Raw genomic sequence first — 19,598 nt, 5'->3', positions numbered from 1 at the left:
GGCTGGAGGCACTCGTAAACAAAAACACGGACAGGAAGAGATGAACGGAATGAGAGGGAGGGAGATATGTTTTTGTGATGAGAAGTGTGGGAAAGAGAGGGCACTGACGAGAAGGGAGCAGGAAAGCAGCAGAAGATGACGGCAACACTTGGGACAAAAAATAAAGGGAGAAAAATAGAGTGAAGACAGATATGGAAACATGATTAATTTTAAGAAAGGATTTACAGCAAGACAGGATACAAGGTCAGTACAGTAGATTCTCATTGTTCACTGAAGGTATGTTCTATATAAGGTTGTCGTGAACACTGAATTAGCAAACACTAAGCATTTGCTCCTAAGAAAAATACAGGCTTAGGTTCCTGTGAGCCTTTGAGCACAACATTTTTGTCAATCAATCAATCAATATGTAAACTTTTTTAATATGGGCTTTTGTTTAAAGGCATCTAGTAATTATATATATTGTTGATTCAATAACACTGAACTCCCGGCCAACAGCACTAGCCCTCAGGCCTGGAGGAAGCTCGGCTAGCACACGTGGCTCCCCGCCGGGCGCACCACGGCCTCCTGCGCTTAGGAGCAGCACAGGACAGCTCAGCACCCCCTTCGAGGGCATTTCAATCAAAAAAGGTGAACAATTCAAATTTTAAAAATGGGCAACAGACCTGAACATGTACTTCACAAAAGGAGATATAAAATGACTAAAAAGCACACAAAAACATGATCAACGTCATTAGGCATCAGGCAAAATAAAATTAAAGCAACAACGAGATAGCTGAAAAAGCCACACCAGAATTGTCAGAAATAATAAAGCTCACAGCAACAAATACTGGCAAACGTGTGGGGCAGTCGGACGCTCTGTGCGTGGCTGGAGGGAGTGTAAAATTACACAGACGCTCTGAGAAAATGCATGGCAGTTCCTTATAAAGTCAAACTTAAAACTACTCTATGACCCATCAGTTCTACTGCACAAAAAACTTATATCAAATGTCTTTATTCAGAACAGCCCCGAAGTTAGAAACAACCCAACAGAATGGATAAACAAAGCGTGGTATCTTCACACTGTGGCATGAAAAATGATCAGTTACTGACACAGGAAACAGTACGAGTGATTCCCAAAAACATACGTTGGGTAGAAGAAGCCTGTCCCAAGGGCACACGCTGTGTTGTTCGACGTGCAGGAAGTTCCAGAGAAGACAAGAGTGATCAATGGTGAAAGACATTAGAAAAGCAGGTGCTCACAGGGGAGGGCACGGGCTGACTAGAAGAGCTCTTCTCAAGTGTTGAAAATATTTTGTATCTTAATCAGGATGTTGATGATATTTTTAAAATTAATCACCTTTTTAAGCGCATTTCACTGCATTTAAATTTCATCTTTTTAAAAACAAGCTCCTGAACAGTCTCTTCTCTGCACAAGACCTACCCTCAAAAACACATACTTCACATGAGCACATCAGACTGCAAAAATGAACATCTAATTGTCATTGAGTATGTGGGACAACTGGTTGTGGGAGTATCAACCGATATAATGACTTCAGAAAATAATTTGACAATATTTAATACGACTGGACGTGTGCCTATGACCCAGAAACTCTGCTAGCTGTGTACCCCCAAACTCACACAGGAACAAGTATATTCAAAGTAGCATTGTGTGTAACAGTTATAAACTAGAATTCACTCAGTGCCCACCAACAGGAAGAGGGATGTATACACCGTGCACTGGCCGTGCAGCCAAACGTCACGCAGCAGTGCAAAGAAAGTGGTTATTCCCATCAGTCATGCTTCTGGGTACGGCTACTCAGAAACAGAATACTGAGTGGAAAAAATACGCAGAGAAATACATCCTGCATGACAATATTTATATAAAATTTGAAAGTACAAAAACCTAACTCAGTGAACTCCCTCTGCATGTGCGCATAAATAGGAACGTTCTGAAACATGAACGAAGGCTACGCGTCAAATTCAGGACAGGGGTTACCTCCAGGGAAGCAGGGCCGCCGAGGCTCCATTCTGCTTGCCATGTTTTATTCTTAAAATCTGAAGCAAATGTGGAAAAATATTGGTATCTGTTATGCTTGGTGGTGCACGCAGGGTATTTATTTGAGATACTACTCTACACGCATTTCTGAACGTTGAAAAATTTCAAGATAAACAAAGAGAAGAAAGAAGTCAACTCTCTGACAACTAAAGCTTAGAGGCTGGGGTAAGGAATTCATAGTTTCACTGTCTCCTGAAGAGAAACTGTAAAGTGTTCCATTGCCCCCAAAACAGAGGAGTAGTTTAGAATAAACTGCAACACTGGGTATGCTTTAGCTCATTTATTTTTCCTTATCCTCTTTCCACAAAGGATTGGAGGTAGCTTGCAACAAAAGTCGCATAAATGAGCCAGGAAAACATAAACTTCAGTAGAAAATCAGGATCAAAGATAACAAATATTCCATCAACGCTGGTTAACCACAGTTGCTGTGATCAAGTTTCAAGCATGGCTCTGAACCTCTTGGCAACAGCAACCACTCCATCTCCAGCTGACCCACAAAAGCAGGTTAGGAAAACTAACCTTTGCTCTTCGAGATCTAACTTAACATTCTCCTGAGCGGAGTCTCTGTGCTCTACTTCGCGCTTCGCCTTGCTCACTAGCCAGGTTCTTCTTTCGTTGGCTCTTTTGTCCTTTCCTTCCTTCCTTCTTCCCCCCCTTTCTCTTCATTCTTTCATTATTTTATTCAGATGCCAGACTTCAGATGAGCAGCGGTGTGAGTGCAGGTCCTATCTACTATTTATTGGCCGAAATACCCTTGGGGACAAGAATTAGATGGGAGGGCACAGCACAGCCAGTGGGAGTTTGGAACTATGCAAAACAGGGATTCAAGAAATAGAAGTCAATCAGTTTGGGACAGGGGGCAGTGTGGGGGCAGACAAGGGGGAGCTCAGGTACAAAGGGCTGGCAGACAAGTGACGAGAGCTGACGCATTAAGGTTTGGCTTCAGGAACGAGACAGAAACCCTGTAACTAGACCTGAAGCACAAGGTCGGGGTAGAGCCAGCAGTGCCTGTAGACCTGGTGCCAAGTCAGTGAGTGCTGCCCTTGGGTGCGTTATACCCAGGAGAACTGGGGAGGGCCGAGAGCGCGTGTGAACGTGAGGTCAAGTCCTTTAGCATCGGGGTGGGAGGGTCGTGGGGGAGGGGCAGCGTTCGGGAAGCAAGACAGGTCATTTGTTAAATGGCCAGCCATTCACCTGCGGGGCCTGGTGGGAGCAACCGTTCCACGGGTCTGAGCAGGCACACGCTCTTGCCTCTCCCGTTTACTAGGGGTGAACCAACGTTCCCCTCTCGGCATCCCCCTCAGGGTGGGATTCCATTTCTATCCCAAGCAAGACAGAAACCCCGGGAGAGATCACCTTCTGCCAGACAGATGAGAGGTGTCCGCATGTTTCCACTTGGAGAGATGGATGATCATCACCAAACACAGTTCCTCCTGTCCTGGGGCACCAACTCTGCGGTCCAACCTGTTCTGAGAAGATGAAGAACAGCTTCACTTGCTGGTGGTGGCTTCGTTCCAGGCACTATGCCGAGTGCTTTAAATGCACTGATCTCATTCGACCCTCGCAACAATCTTGTGAGGTAGGTACTCTTAGGGGGAAACTGAGGTGCGGGTGGGTCACAAGCTAAACTGGGAGCCAAAGTGCCAAGACGGAAACCCGGACAGTGTGTCTTGAGAGGCCACGTCCTGAAACACTACGTTAATCTCCTAAACTTGAGCACGTCCTTCCTGGGGGAGGGGGGCCAGGAGCTCTAAGGATGTAGGGCTTTCTTGGAACTGCAAAAGCAGCTTACCTCACTTCCTTCCAGCGTTTCTGCAGGACTTCGTGGTCCTGTAACTTCCGTTCTCGTCTTTGCTGCTGGTCCTGCTAGCCAGAGCTGCCAGGCGAAGTCTGAGCAGATCGGAGAGTTCCGATCTGCTGACCTGTAAGGCGGGGTTTCTGAAGTTGTGTCACCTCTAGCAATGGTCACGGGCTCCGAACGCCCTCTTTCCCAGCATGAACTAGGAGCCCCCTGCTTACAGCTTACTTACCTGCTCGATCTTCAAATGCAGTTAGAAGAACGAGAAACTTTCACTCATGAGTCCCTGTAACTGTGAGGCACAGGCGCCCGCGCCTGCCTGACGAGCGAGCCCCGGGCACTGGCGTCAGGACGAGACGCCGTTCAGAGAAGCAGAAGTACTGGCGTGCCCACTCCCTCCGGGTCTCCAAGGACAAAGCGTTTGCCTCCTGCCCCAGTTTTGATTCACTCTCCTATCTTCTGCCCACAGTGACCCCCAGGGCCCGCGGCGGCGCCCTGAGGATGCAGGCCTAGAACAGGGCCTCTTCCTGTGTAAGCGAAGGAAGGGCTCCTTCTCAGCTAAAGAGGAGCGTGCAATAAAAACGACAGTTCTGCCTGGATCAAGGAGGCAACACTTTCTTTTAAGCTAATTTATTAGCAAGTTTATTCTCCATTCATTAAAAAAAACATTTTTGGCTTTGAGATCATGACACAAAATAAAAAGGCAAATAACTAAAACTTATCAGCTGAAAGTAGGTGGAAGCAACTCGCGCTGAGCCACGAGCAGACACCACGTGCCGCGGGCTATCGCAGGGCGCCAGTCAAGCAAGGGCCGGCCGCCCCTAAAGGCTGCTTAGTTCCCACAGGCGGCCTGCTCAGCGCACGTGGGGCAGCAGCCCTCCCTGTCTCTGTCCTCTGCTTCCTGACCCTTAACTACGAGGACAGGAGGCAATGACACTCTGATGCTAGTCTTTGTTGAACAGTGTGGTTGTTTTAACATGTTTAACCTACATAATTTCAACGTTCAAAAACATAAAACTGCTAAAATCAGCTGCAACTAAAAGCCATTTCTACTTCTGGTCAGTGATGTGCTGCAGGCAAAGCTTCATGTAGGAATTCTTGTTGCGGACTTCTATGACCGCGTCCCTGACGAGCTCTATGAACATCTGTGGCCAAAGCTTCTGCAAAGCCTCATTTTTCATGTTGATTTCTGTGGCTTCCTTCACAAGGTCCTCGATATACATCTTGCAGAATTTCTTTTTTTCCTTTATTTCCTGTTAAAAAAACAGAAAATTTTGCACTGAATCATAATTAATCCCTAAACCAACTCTAGCTGAACTAGAGAAACCTGAAACACTCTACTCTGACCCCCACCCCTCAGAGCAGGAACACTTCCCTGGACCCTCTGGGGCGCTGCCTGAGGAAAGACAGCAACTGGGAGCTCTCTGGTCCCAGCGCACGCCCCGCTCCGTGGGGCAGCTCTGTTACAGATGTATTTCCTACTGGAATCACTGATCATAACTACTGTCTCCACCGAGAGACTTTCTCCTGTCTCAGTTCAGACAGTCAGCTGAACGCAGATTCATGACTTCTGGTGGTAAGTGTGTCAGGGCACTGATACCGACAATCTTAGCTAGTATGAGGTCAGTTCACATCCACGTACCTACTTGAAACACCCATACTCTTGAGTTCACTCTGAACTTCAGCAAAGCCCGTAGTGGTACATGCCACTGACGTCTGTGGCTGAGACCATCTGGACAAAGCTGGGGGAAAGTATACAAGGAGGAAAGGAAACATATACAAGCCTGGGACCCAGAACTTGTCCCTCCAAAGAAACAGTGCTCGCAGTCATTTCTGGGTCTGGCAGTCTGCGATGAAAACCATGGGCTCAAAACACAGCAGACGAACTTCTGGGCCTGAGGCTACTGGGGCCCTGGGCCCCAATTTTATCCTAGAGGCTGGAAAAAAGCCATTTTATTTAACTCAAGAATTCAACATTCATTTTGGCTGTTGGTACTTTCAGAGAGTATCCAGGCCTGACGATGGAACGTGCCGTAATACACATGGAAAAACCCACGGACTAGATCAGACAACCAAATTCACACCAGTGAAGGAGGAAATAAATCACAAATGTCACTCGGAAGTAATACTAATCAATTACTTGGAAAAGGATCTACTCAAACCTCCAACTCAAATCAAAACACCAAATTTAAAAATAAAGAGTTAAATTTAATGTATCAACAGATACAGCCGTTAAAATCATACTGTGAAGATCTATAATAACAAGGAAATGCTTGCATTGCAATGTTAAGTGGAAAAAGAAAAATACAAAATGAAATTTCAACAGAGGCTGCGCTAATCGGTGTCTGTAAGCGTCAAAACTCAGCAAGTGCACCCCTGAGACTTGTATTTCATTGTATACAAATTTTACCTCAAAATAAGAAACTACGTGAAATACTGGACTGCAATTAATGATCTGCTTGCTGAATTATTTAGGGAGAAGCATGGTAATGTCTGCGATGACTCTGAAGTAAATTTAAAAAATCAGGTGGACTGCCGGGGGCTGGAGGGCGGGTGACTGCCCAGGTGGGTGGCGAGGCAGGTGCGCCGCGTGGTGCGGTACTGCAGCAGGCTCTGGTGTGAGCCACGCCGCTCACTGTAAAGTTCTCTCAACTTCGCTGTATGTTCGACATTTTCATTGAAAAGTTACAAAAATATACAGAAAATTATTGGTAGAAAATAAACTGAAGTGTCATTAAGCTTGTCTTTAGGAAGGAGGCCATGAGTGTTTCCTGCTCCTTTTTTCTATTTCTCTTCCTTTTCCAAATTTTCACAATTTGTAAAACAACAAAATAAATGTTTGAGATTCCTGACTAAATATAAGTGAATGACGAGTCCCAGCTGTCACTAGCGTCCAACAGAGGTGTATCTGGGAAGTCTTCTAATGATATATAAGATTTCTCCAAATAATCACTCGCCATTCTGGGGTCAACATGCTGATTTGATTTAGTTCGTGTGCTAAAAATAACAGGTCATGAATTGACCTATCATAAAAATATGTACAGACTTTGATGGGCGATAAATCACACACGGTTCCAGCTGGCTGCTCCTCTGCTGAACCTGACTCCTCCAGCTCCGCAGCAGCCCGGGACTCGGCCACCTGCGCTAAGTCAGCCTGCCAATGAGAACGGCACCGAGCTGCTCCGGGTTAACACCCAGGGAGTCCCGGCGACACGAGGACGACAGCAAGAGAGACGAGGGCGAAGCACCAGAGATCCGCGACGAGAACCAGCAGCATTTTACACTGAGCAGCGTATTGACACGAGCAGAAGGGCTCTCCTACAGATTTTTAAGTTTCTTAAAACATGATTTTGAATTAAAAAAAAAAAGTTCCAGCAACAGGACTGGAAACATTTACAGTAATAAAGGGTAATTCAAATTTACAGAATTTTAAAATATGTTGCTAAATACCTTATACACAATACAAATTAAAATAAACGTTCCACCGTCAGCATAGCGTGCTTTCTGGTGCTTCAGAGTTTCCTGCTGTGGTTTGTTCCACGACTTCTTTAAAACATGTTGATGCAGAATTGTATCTGCTGTAATAACTCTTCATTTAGTAAAGCTGTCTGAAAGCACCTTTACTTCATCATTTCTTCTCTCCTCTAAGCCAATTCCTCTGCATCTCTGTGCAGTGTCTGCCAGGACAGCTCACTCTGCATGTCCAGAATGATCCTGTTAAACGAGAGAGACTTCTCTTGCCCTGACCCGTCACAGGGTTGTTGCCGGCTGAATAATGCTTTTTCCATTCGCAAATGCTCTCCTGTGCTGATTGTTTCTAGCCCACAATACCCCTGTGGAAGGTCATACAGCAAGTATTTTACAAGTTCAATCCTGATGAGATAAATGCTACACAATACTGTTCACATTATTTTATTGAACTAAAATTTTATTGTCATGAAAAGGGAAAAGAAGGATGTCAAAGGTGGACTTGTTACAGAGCAATTCTCACTGTAACGGTACTTGTACTGGGGTTTAATCCGTGTCTCCGTTTTATACGTGGGAAGCTAAGGTCAACAGAGGCTGAGAGGCCTGCTCAGGATCAGACACCATCTTACCTAGAGAAAACGCCAGCCCAGTCCTCGAGAGCCCGCGGTCACCTGGAGAGACGGCCTGCACGTGTGAAAGCTAACTCAAAAGAGCTGACACAGCAATCAAGTGCCGGGCAAGATGTTCGGACAGCAAATACAATCAGTGTTCAAAGAAGGGACAGCCCTTTGCGCTGGGGTGGGCAAGAAGACTGCAGGAAACAGCTCGATGCACCGTGAAAGGGTCCGAGGCCAGGGGTCAGTGGGCTGAGATCTGGAGGCAGCTCAGCCAGGAGCTCGCCAGGGGACCCCCTGCAGCTCCCCGAGTTCCAGTTCTCCTCACCTGCCTAAAAACAGGATCAGATTCTTTAAAAAGTCCCATTCAGCTCTTGGATTCTTAAATCTTTTTTAGAATGAGTCAGGAAAACGGATGGACAGCTACCAAGCATCAGAGTTACACATGCCACAGGCGTAATTACACATATCGTACGTGTAATGAAAGGGTCTGCTCACTCTGCTTTGTGAGCAACTCGCTTCCACCAATTCCCTCGACGACGCAAGATGCACAGAGGAGGAAGAACGAGTACTCTGTGCTGCGGTGATTTAAGTGTTTTTCAAGTGGGGGATGCTGGACTGTGAATCCAGAGAAGGTGACGAAGGGGCCAGGGCAAGGTCTGAGCAAGCAGGTGGAGAATCCCGGGCTCAAATCCACGTCTCCGAACGGCACGTATTCTTTCCAAACTGTTTTACTGCTTCAGATTGTTTCTTTGCCCTTGGGTATTTCCCCACACAGGAGCCCACATTCGCCGTCTTTACTTCCTGATGGCTCATCTACTGCTCAAACCACTTAAATCGAGACGGCTTATATGACTCCACTGAACTATCCCTGTGGAAAAAAAAAGACCTTGATTGCCAAATTTATCAGATTTTCCCCCTGTAGTTTGTGCCCTTGGGGTGTTAGAAAAGCAGAGCCTGTGCAATCAAGGTCATACTTTCATCTGTTTTAAAATGCGAGCTTCAAAGCTTTGCTCTTCGTGCTGGGGTGTGTTCGCCCTGGAGTTAATTCTGTTGTATGACGGGAGGCAGGGGCTCGGTGTGCGCGTCTGACGCGATGCTCCGCTTCCTCAGCGGCGTTTATGAGGCTGTGTGCGCAGCGTGCAGTGCTTGCTGTCTGTGTGGCTTCCCCACGTACACGGGGAAGTTCTGCCTCTTTTTCCACAGTCCCTGTGTCTTTTCCTGCGCTGCCCTAATCACGACAGCTGCAATGAAGTTTCATGGCTCGTGAGGCGGGTTCTCCCCGCGTTCACTCTTGTATTATTTTGGATTCTTTGCTCTATCAGACAAGTTTGGGATCGACTGGCGAAGTTCCACAAATAACCTTGCCCAGATTTTGATTACAACTGTCTTACACTGATGGATTTAGGAAGGACTGACATCTTTACCACGTAGAAAGTTTCCGTCCATGAACTATCTATTTAGTTCTCCTTCAGTGTCTTTCAATCAAATTTAACAATTTTCTCTGCAGAGGGTTTATAGATATTTTATTATTCATTCCTAAAGTGTTTCTTATTATGGTAAATGGCAAATTGTTTTAAATTCATTTTTGAACAGGTAACACAACTTACATTGCGTCGTTGGTCCCTTTTCTTACTGATTTCTAAAATCTCTCGGTAATTTAGGGAGTTAATTGCAAGCTATTTTTTCAGTTTGTTTTTCGTCATGGCTTATTTTCTCCCCCTGAAGGTCTTTCTCATCCCAGTGTCACACATCAATTATCAATGGGTTCTATAGAATTTTTATGCTTTCATTATAAATTTTAATCTCTCTGACTCATTTGGAATTTATGCTGATGTAAGGTAAAACGTCTCAACCCAGCTTTTTTTCTCAGTTCCCTCACATTCCCAAGCCACTATTTCTGTAGTCCACCTGACTTGGGAGAGATTATTCTCTATCATAAAACAAACTCTCTTTTGTATTCGGGTGCGTATTTGAGTTTTCCATTCTGTCCTGTGAGACCGGTGGTGTCAGTCTTCTCATTGTTTTTCTGTTTCAGAGCTCTCGTGGCTATTTATGTTTATTTTTCCACATGTTCTATAGGGTCAAATTCAGTAAAAAGTTTTTGATATTTTTATTGGGATCATATTAGATTTTTAAGTTAATTTAAGGAAAACTGACATTTTGAATTAGGTCCTTCTTATCCAAAACATGGTAGGTTTTTCCATCTGTATAAATCTTCCGTGTGATTCACCAATGTTTCAAAGTTTACTTCGTACAGATTTTGTACACTTGTTAATTAACTCACTGCTAGATATTTTACCTTTCTGTGTTGCTGCTGTGAGCTGGGTCTTCTGTCCATTATGTTTTCTTCTCAAATGGAAACTGCTGATTTCTATTCCATTACTGAATTTTCTTACAGCTTTGACAGTTTCTCAGTTAATTCTCTTGGGATGTCCTGGTACCCAGCAACACTGTCTGCAAATAGTAAGCTTACTCCCTCTCTTTCCAGTCACCACGGATTTCCTTCTCTTGCCCAAGCTCACTGTCCGTGCTGATAAATCGTAACAGCGACACCGGATGCCCTTGTCTTGAGGCTGGCTTCAGTGACGCATCAGTGCTCGACTGCCGGGCAAAAGAACTGCCTCTAACTCAGTGGCTTACACTACTTTCTACTGCGTCACGGCTTCCACGTGCTAAGAGTCCCAGACACGGCTTCGCTGAGTGCTGTGCTCAAGAAGTCACAAGGCTACCGTCACGGTGCTGGCCAGGGTGTGTTCCTTCCTGAAACTTGAGGTCCTCTCCTGAACTCAAGTGGCTGCTGGCACAATTCAGTTCTGAAGCCCCATTTTCTTGCAGGCTGCCAGCAGGGGGCTGCTCTCAGCTCCCAGATGCTTCTGGAAGCCCCTTGCCATATGACCCTGTCAAAATACGGTGGCTTACTTCTTCAAGACCAGCAGGAGAATCTCAGAGAAAGCCTGAATCCTCTTTTAAAGGACTTGCCTGTTAGGTCAGGCTCACCTGAGATAACCTCCCTTTCCATTAATTCAAAGACAACTGGTTAGAGACTTCAGTTATATCTGCAAACATCCCCTACCCTTACCATATTCCATCGGTTAGAAGCAAGTCACAGGTTTTACCTGCACTTAGGGGAAGGAATCACACAGAAGTGTCACTAGGATTATGCCAGAGGACCTCAGGGGGTGGGATCAAAGCCATCTTAGTCAGAATTCCGCCTGCTATTGATGCTAATATCTCCCCATTAAGCATGATGCTTACTATTCATTTCTATGATTCTACTATGGAGCTAAAAGAAAATTAGGGGTGGGTGTTGAATTGCGTGAGATGCCTTTTGAATGTCTATAGAAATAATCAGACATATTCACCTTAGAGCTATTAATTTACTAATATTGACTCTTTCTCACGTTCCCAGAATACACCACACTGGGCTGTAACATTTCATTACTCATTTAATGTTCTGCTGCATTCTGCTTGGTATCATTTCAGAAGGATTTTTACATCATCAGTATTCTTAGGTATCTGATCTGGCTTTTCTTTTTCTGTGCAATCCTGGAAGGTCTGGATTCAATGTTACACTGTCTGACTTAAAAAAAATGAAAACGTTTTCCTTTTTTTCCAATACTCTTGAACAATGAAAAAAAATCACTGTAATTTTCTGTTCCTTAAAGAGTTGGTAGGTTTCTCTATGAAACGGGTCCTGTTTTTGCAAGCAGCTCTTTGGTATTTTTCTAAACGTCTTTGATTAAACCAGCATTAATTGCTGACTCCTGGAGCCAACCGCCGTCAGGAAGACAAGGACTTGCCGCCTGGCCAGCCTGGCTTTCGTGTTCCTCTCCTGGCGGCACCAGGAGGCCCGGCCGGCCAGAGGACTGAGTCCAGTCCCTTTCTCACAGCCCTCTTCCTACCTTTCCAGTCTCACCTTTTAACACCATCTACCCCAACCTCTGTGAGGTGAATCTGCCCCCTTTCCTTTGTCACGTGGCTACATTTTATCCTTTAAGATTCCAGGAAGCTCTTCTCTAGAAAGCCTCACCTGACCTGGATGAGCTGCCGCTCCCCTGCTGTGCTGACACTGTGATTTACAACTGTCCCTGTATATGCCCGTCTCCCCCGCCGGAAGGCGCTCCACGGGGACAGGACAGCGCCTTCTCACAGCCCACGCACTATGCGGTAGGGGCTCAACACAAGTACGACTGTAGAGGGGACTTCCAGGAATTGACTTCAAGGATTTGAAGAGTCTTCATAAAAAAGACACTTGTTCTCTTTTCTAAATAAGGCAACACTAGGCTCGCTAATTGAAAGTTATTAGGAGGCAGATTTCAGCTTAATATGGGCAAGAATCTCTTCACTGCTGGAGTTGTTCAGAGATACACAGCTACCTCATGAAGCAGTAACCTTTTTTACACTAGACAAATTTAAAGCAGAATCGGAACATCTTCCAGAATGCTATAAAAATACTGCCACATTGAATTCTCAAGTGCTTTTTGAGCTGTAATCCTTAAGAGCCCTATGGGTTCCAAAGAGATGACCAGGATTGGGGGTGAAGTAGGTGGAAAGCAACAGGACAGAAGGTCCAGCAGAGGGAAGTTCTGAATCCCCTTCTCCCCCAGCAGCAGCCGCTCTGCTGTTTGCTTTCTTTTGATGTGCTGAGCTTGCAGCTGCAGCGTGGTGTGAACAGAGGATCTCACAGCTGTTACAAAGCATCTGAAAAATGTTTCGCCATTTCCACACACACACACACACACACACACACACCCTTCAGTCTCTCAGAATCTCTTGTAGAATCTTCACACTCTATTGCTGTTTGGACGACTTGCGTCTCCGGCTCTCCCTGACTTCCGTGGAGGAGGCACTGCCTGGCTTCGTCCTCCATGGCTCCTGGGCACCCCGACCTAGCACTCCCTCAAGAAACCTCTACACATGTGGGGAAAGAAATCATTGGTTCCAGCCTTTTTGTCTAAATAGCTGCAGTGGGAGCAGGTGAACACGATGTGCTAAGAACACAGAAGTCAGCGGTGGAGGAGGCGGACACGGTGAGCGGAGCCCTAGGACCTGGGCAAAGAGGACGGGCACGGAGGGCCCGCCGCGTCCGCTGCCCGCCGGGTGAGGCGAGAGGCACGCTCCGAGCCAGCCTGCGCCGGGGCCCTGCGCTCGGAGAGCTTGGAGCCCTCGGTCCTCCTTTGCTCTAGGCTTTCAGTGCCCTTTTCTCCGGAACGTCTTTTTTCTGCCTACATGTGTTGAAACCATGGGCTCTGCTTCTTCTAATGCCTTGGTGCCTGCCATCCCCAGCTTTATGTATAAGGCTGGCGAACATTCCAGAACAAAAAAGTACGTTATCTTAACTGGTTAAGGGAGAAACACACACCTGCCAGGGCCCAAGCCCTCTGGGACACACCCAGGTTTGAGGCTCCCGGACAGCAGCTGCTCACCTCCAGCTTTTCATGGTAGAGGTCCCGCGTGGTGTAGTGCAACGCGGCCCGGTTTGTGTTTTCTCCTGCGAGTCTCTTGCTGTTGTCGTTTTCTTCACTGACAATACCAGGTTTTCTTCCTTTGGTTTCCAGAAGACACTGGAATTGCTTCTTTCTGTAGAAAGACAGTAAAGGGATGCAGAGCTCCTTGTCCAATTTATGAAAATGTGCCCATGCTTGTTGCCTTTAGAGGACAGCGCAGGCTTTTCTGAATGTCTGTTTTATGAGCTTATTTGTTTGAAATCAGTTCACCACCCCAGCCTTTCCACTGGTCAAACTACACAGCTCAAGTTCTTTTTGTTTCCTAAGTACCAATCATCAACATAAACATGGCTCAAGCATTTCAAAAGTGGAAAAGCTATCCCAACCAAGACGAAACTTACACAATCACAGAGTGCAAAACGGCCCAGTTAAACACGCAGCAGACCAAACTTTCAAAGTCTTTATATCCCATAAATCACATGTTAGTTACACATCTGACAAATCACACAAGTAGTTCATAATTCCATTATGTGGCTCAGCAGTATTACCAATAACTAGAAAATGAAATGCAGCACTGGTTTAAGCTTAGGTAAAAACAGGAGAAAACCCCAAACCTACAACTGTTAGCACATGAGGGCAGGATCCTAGCGGGCGGTAAATAATGGAACAGGAAGCCTCGTTTGACTGTGAAGAGCGCAAGCCGCGCTCCCAGGGTCACCTGCAGACCCAGGCCCAGAACTGCAGAGGACTGTGACTCAGCCTGCTTTCTGGTTCCCACCACCCAGGAGTCTCTGGGGGAAGGGACACCACTGCTTTACTGTGAATCTGGGAATTGAAGACTGGGAGCAGAAAAGGAATGTATCTTTTTCCAAATGTCTTCCTTTCTCCAGGTGAGGAGTGTTAACACAACCATTTTAGAAATAATAAGCAGGACACATTTTGAAAAGTATAAAGAAATAGAATAAAATCACCTATAAATCTATAGCTTATAAATCTACAGAAATCAGTAACATTGTTCACATTAGACATATTTCTTTGCAGACTTTTTCTATGAATTTCTGTAAAAAGTTAAGATCATATTAAACATCCAATTTTGTGTGCTGTTTTCACTTAATGCTATATAAGCATTTATATGTCATGAAAATTAATATTTTAATAAATAAAATACAATTCAATTGTGATGTAGATCAATTTAACTCATTAGCCCGTTTATTGGATATTTAGGTAGCGTAATTTCCTCACTATCATTAAGAAAAAAATGCATAATATATTTATCTGCACTTATTTTACTGGTTTTTAATTGCAAAAGCAATATACATATTTTCCATCACTCTTGTCTTTTCAAATAATCAATTTTTCAATTAATTATGCTTTTAATGTCATTATTTCTTTTCTTTAACTTTCTTCGGGATTATTTTGCTGTTGTTTTTCCAACTTCCTTAGATAAACGTTTAGCTCACTCACTTTCAGCCTTTATCTGTAGTAATGTACGCACTGAGATAGGTTAAAATATCTCCATTTTGCACCATTGTAACTTGATCCTACAAGTTTTGAAATGTGGTATTTTTATTATATTTCGGTTCAAGGTAGTTTCAAATTTCCATTGTAAAACTGTCTTTAACCTCTGGGTAATTTAGAAACGTGTTTCTTAATTTCCAAATATATGGGGATTTCCTGGTTAACATTTGTAATTGAGTTAAAGCTTAACTGCATTGTGAACAGAGAACATGGTTCATGTAAATCCTCTGGCATCCGCTGACATTTGCTTTCTCGATGGTATCTGGCCAATTATTATAAATATCCCTTGTCTTCCTGAAAAGCCTTACGTTGTGCAGTTGTTGGAGGCAGTGTTCTCTAAATGTCTAAGTCAAATTTGTTAATCATGTTGTTCAAGCATTTTACATCCTTTTTCTATTAATTACTCAGAGGTATAGGAGCAGTGTCATTTTTTGGTTTATAAGTTTTAAGGCTAAGCTTACAGGTGCATACAAATTAAATCCGCAAATTGACGCTTTGTTTCTGGCGAGCAGACCTAGTTTCACTTTGCGATACTCCTCCTGCTCCTCGCACTGCTTTCAGCCGCGGTCTGTTAGCCCTCAATGGCTGCTCTGTTTTTATCTTGGTTATTGATATTGTTTATCTTTTCCCACTTTTTCACTTTCAAACTTTATGTAACCGTATGTTTCAGATGTGTCTCTTTTAGACAACATATAATTGAACTTCTTTTTTTTTAAAGATTTAGTCTGACAATCTTTGGCTTTCAACCGGAACAATTAGAGTACATTTGCATTTTAGCACTGAGGCAAATTTATGACATTGATGGTCATAATGGCTCCCCTGAACCCACGCCCTTTACCATGTGATTTCACAGCTAGGTACATCTGCCTCTGAGCCCCTGCGGTCTTGCCTCGTGACTTGCTGTGACGAGTGGAGTGTGGGAAATGGCGGTGTTCCGGCTCTTAGCCTGGGTCTTAAGAGGACCTGCATGTTCCTGCTCTCTTTTCAAGCCCTGCCTCTGCCGTGGCAACACGCCCAGGGAGACGTCTGGTATAGGAGACCACGTGGAGCAGAGATGAGTGGTCCTAAATGAAGTCTTCGTAGCCCAGCTTACAACCAACCTCTCAACCCCCCTAAAAGTGAGGGGGCTGCAGAGCCGCCTACCCAGCTCCCCGGTGACTGCAGACGCACGAGGACCCAGCTGCGGGGGGCAGAGCCGCCAAGCTGACCTGTAGACTCAGCGGGCCAAGTGCTCAAGCCGCCGAGTTTTGGTGCGAGTGTAACTGCTGATATGCTAGTAATTAGGTTAAATCTAACATTTTCTTTTCTTTCTATCTGACCCAAATGTTCTGATTCTTTTCCTTTTTGTCCTTCCCCCTATTCCTCACCCCTGCCCTACCCTTACCAGTTCAGAAGCTATATACTTTTTTATTTTTTGGTTACCAAAGAAATCACAATATGTAGCTTTAATTTACTAATATGTAAACTTAATGATTATATCTTCATCCTGGATAATACAAGGACACGGAGAACTATATCTACTGCTGTTGTAGCATATTTTAGTTCTGCATTTTCAAACCCCACAGCACATCATTACTGTTGTTGAATACAGTCGGTATTCACTTCGCTTCACCCACAAATGCAGCACCTTCCTGCTCTTCAGCTCCTCGTGCACCTCGGAAAGTCGGTCTGGCATCAGTTTCTGCCTTAATTACAGGCTTTATCGTTTCTTTTAGTGAAAAAAAACTGACAGGAAATTTCTTAGTTTTTTTTTTATTATTTTGTTTTAAAATGTCTTTATTTCACCTCATTCTTAAAATACTTTTTGCTGTGTATAGAATTCCAACATGGCAAGTAACTTCCTTCAGGACCTGGAACACTCTCCTCGCCCTGTCCTTGGGCTTTGCGGCTGCTGCTGTGAAGTCAGCGTTCATGCGTGCCTTTGAAGACGACCTCTTGTTTCCCGGTTGTTGGAAACAGTGTCACTTTACAACTGGTGCTCTGCAGCTTCACTGCTGTGACGAGGTGCAGGCTTCTTCTAATTTATCAAATTTGGCGTGGTTGAGTTTATTTAATGTGCAGATTAGTGCATTTCATCAGTTCTGAAAAGTTCTTTGCCATTATCTCTGCTCCATGCTCTCTATGGTGTCTTTTTCAAATGCCAAACATAGGTTAAATCTTCAAAGTCGTTCCACCTTCAAATTTCTTAACCATTTTATATGTTGTTCTTTTCTCTTTGTGCGGCATTCTACAAAATCTCCTCTAGCCCATTTCCCAGTTTACTGATTCTCTCTTCAACTGTATCTAATTAGCTGTTAAATCTCTTAATTAATTAAGTTTTAATTTAGCTTATTGTATTTTTCATTTATAGAAATTCCTTTGGTTTCCTTTCAAATCTGCTGGATCACTTTTTAAAATTTTCCTATTTTCTCCAGATATTTTCGATCTTATCTTTTATACTGTGTAACATACTAGGCAGAATCAGTTTATAATCTATGAGTTAAAATGCCAAATCTAAAGTATCTGTGGGTCTGTTTCTGTGGCCTACTTTTTTCTGCTAGTTTTTACACATGGTGCCTTATTTCTTTGTGTGTTTGGCTATTAATTTTTTTTTTTCATTGTGCGCTGGTCATTGTCCTTAAAAATTATGCAGGGGGATTATTTGAGATAGGATGAGAGTAACTTCCTCCAGAGAGAAGGTGTGTTTAGTTACTTTCCAAAGTTGGGCTACTATAAACAATAAAGAATTGGCAGCTTTGTACATAAGTCTCTTGTGTCCATATGAGTGCGTTACAGTAGGATATATTCCTACCACTAGACCTTCTGTGCTCAGAATATTGCCAAACCACCTTGTCCAAAAAGTCTGCATCAAGCTATACTCCACCAACAGTGCAGAATGAATTTCCCTGAATAGTATAAAACCCTTGACATTATTGGTTTAAAATTTTAAATCAATCTCACTGGCAAAAGTGACATCTAATTATTTTAGTTTAACTTTATTTCTCTGATTACAAGTGAGTTTGATCTTACGTTATTTGGCCATTTGTATTTCTTCTAGTGAATTCTCTGTTTATAAGCTTTGCCTTTTCTTCCTATCATGTCAACTGTCTTTTTCTTACTAAATGTGTAGGATTGTTAAATATGTTGCAAACGTATTCTCTCTGTCTGCTCATGTCTTGATTTTATGATGTCTTTTATCATATACAACTGTTAAATTTTTGTGAGCTAAATGTGTCAGACCTTCCAGAAGTATTAAAAAGTACAGTAGAATATTTTTTAAAACTTGGAATGATGAATACCTTCCCAAAATACAAATTCATCTTGTTTAGTTTACTGAGAAATCACACTGGGATGTTTGATTGGGAATTCAGTAAAATTGAGACTTAATTTGAATAAATTTGCATCTTTACAATAGTAAGTCTTGAAATTCATTAAGAATATGCATCTCTCCACATTTTAGGTTCCTTTTTCACCCTTAATTTCATTACTTCACAGTTACTTTGTGTCAGGCGGATTTCCTGGTGGTTTACAGTTTTATTGCCCCTATAAATGAGATACTTTTTTCCAGTACTACATCCAATAGTTTCATTATTGTAAAGAATAAATTGTAATTATTTTTGCATATTGAGGTACTATCTGGCCTTTCTGTATAGTCTAATTCATTTTTTTTTGAAGTTTAATAGCTGAGCTCGTAGGCTCCCTTAGAAAACGGTCTTCATAAAGAGTCAGGTTTTGCTTTCTCTGGTCAACTACTCTTTTTTCAATTTCTTATTTCTTTATAAGTTGCTGTTACATTTATGAATTTCTTTCCTCCACTTTATTTTACTATGGTGATTTTCTAGCTTCCTGAATTAAAAACCTCACTCATCAATTTCTAATCTTTCTTGTTTTCTATTAAGTATAGTAAAGATATAATTTCCTCTCTGTCTAGTTTTAGCCACATCCCACAGGTTCTGACAGAGTTCTTGTTGTCAAATTCATTGACAGTGACTTATGACTTTGGTTTTATTTTATTCTTCAACCCTAAAAAGTTAACAGTATTTTTAAAATCCTTTTTTAAAAAAGGAATACAATAACTGTAACAAAAAGAACACACACACACACACAAACAGAACAAAAACCAAAAAGATAATTAAAACAGTGCAAACAGACATACAGTAAAAAGCAAACTTCTACACGCTCTGGAACCCTGGTGCTCTCGGCTCTAGAGACAATGAGTTTTCAAAAATTAAACATTTTTAAATTACACAAGGAAATCTCTGAAATATATGCCCTCTTTCTTACAAACTGCAGCACGCTGCACAATTATTCTGTACCTTGTAGTCTTACGTTCTAAGACATCTTGAAGACTACTTTAATATCTAATCATTTTTAGAACTGCAAGTAACTGGTCCTTAATTAACGGACATGTAAAGAGTTTTCATATTCTTGCTATCACAAGCACTGTCTGCAATGAAAATCCTTGGACACATGTATTTGTGCTCATATATTTATAACTACCATTATCTGTAGACTATTCCCAAAATTGAAATTACTAAGTCAGAGGGCACGTACATGTAACATATGTTAGGTATTACTAGACTGTTGTGAGAAAAGCTGAGTTGCACCAGCACCGCCAGGAACAGGCCATGAGAACTCTGCTTCTGATGCTGCGCAGCTTCAGACGTTTTGTCTTTTCCCAAAGTTATCTTGTTCTTTAAAAATTTTCATGTCTATAACTTTGAAATCAAACAACT

The 19,598-nt window shown here is 43.2% G+C and overlaps 1 protein-coding gene across 2 annotated transcripts in view; it reads right to left on the bottom strand.

Annotated features, from left to right (window-relative positions):
* LRRC49 (leucine rich repeat containing 49) overlaps positions 1–19,598 on the bottom strand; it is a 129,388-nt gene that overhangs the window by 21,757 nt on the left and 88,033 nt on the right. The window contains exons 16-19 of one of the 2 annotated variants that reach the window (XM_014557004.2): positions 13,345–13,498; positions 4,066–5,086; positions 3,828–3,957; positions 3,392–3,499 (exon numbers count right to left, since the gene is read on the bottom strand). In XM_014557004.2, the coding sequence (XP_014412490.2) occupies positions 4,883–5,086; positions 13,345–13,498 (358 nt within the window). In that variant the 3' untranslated portion in view covers positions 3,392–3,499; positions 3,828–3,957; positions 4,066–4,882. Of the gene's footprint in view, positions 1–3,391; positions 3,500–3,827; positions 3,958–4,065; positions 5,087–13,344; positions 13,499–19,598 lie in introns of those variants that run through there. The other variant, XM_006182010.3, reaches the window with a different exon arrangement.

Source organism: Camelus ferus, chromosome 27, assembly GCF_009834535.1.
Source record: "Camelus ferus isolate YT-003-E chromosome 27, BCGSAC_Cfer_1.0, whole genome shotgun sequence".
NCBI lineage: Eukaryota > Metazoa > Chordata > Mammalia > Artiodactyla > Camelidae > Camelus > Camelus ferus.
This window is presented reverse-complemented; position numbering and strand designations above follow the sequence as displayed.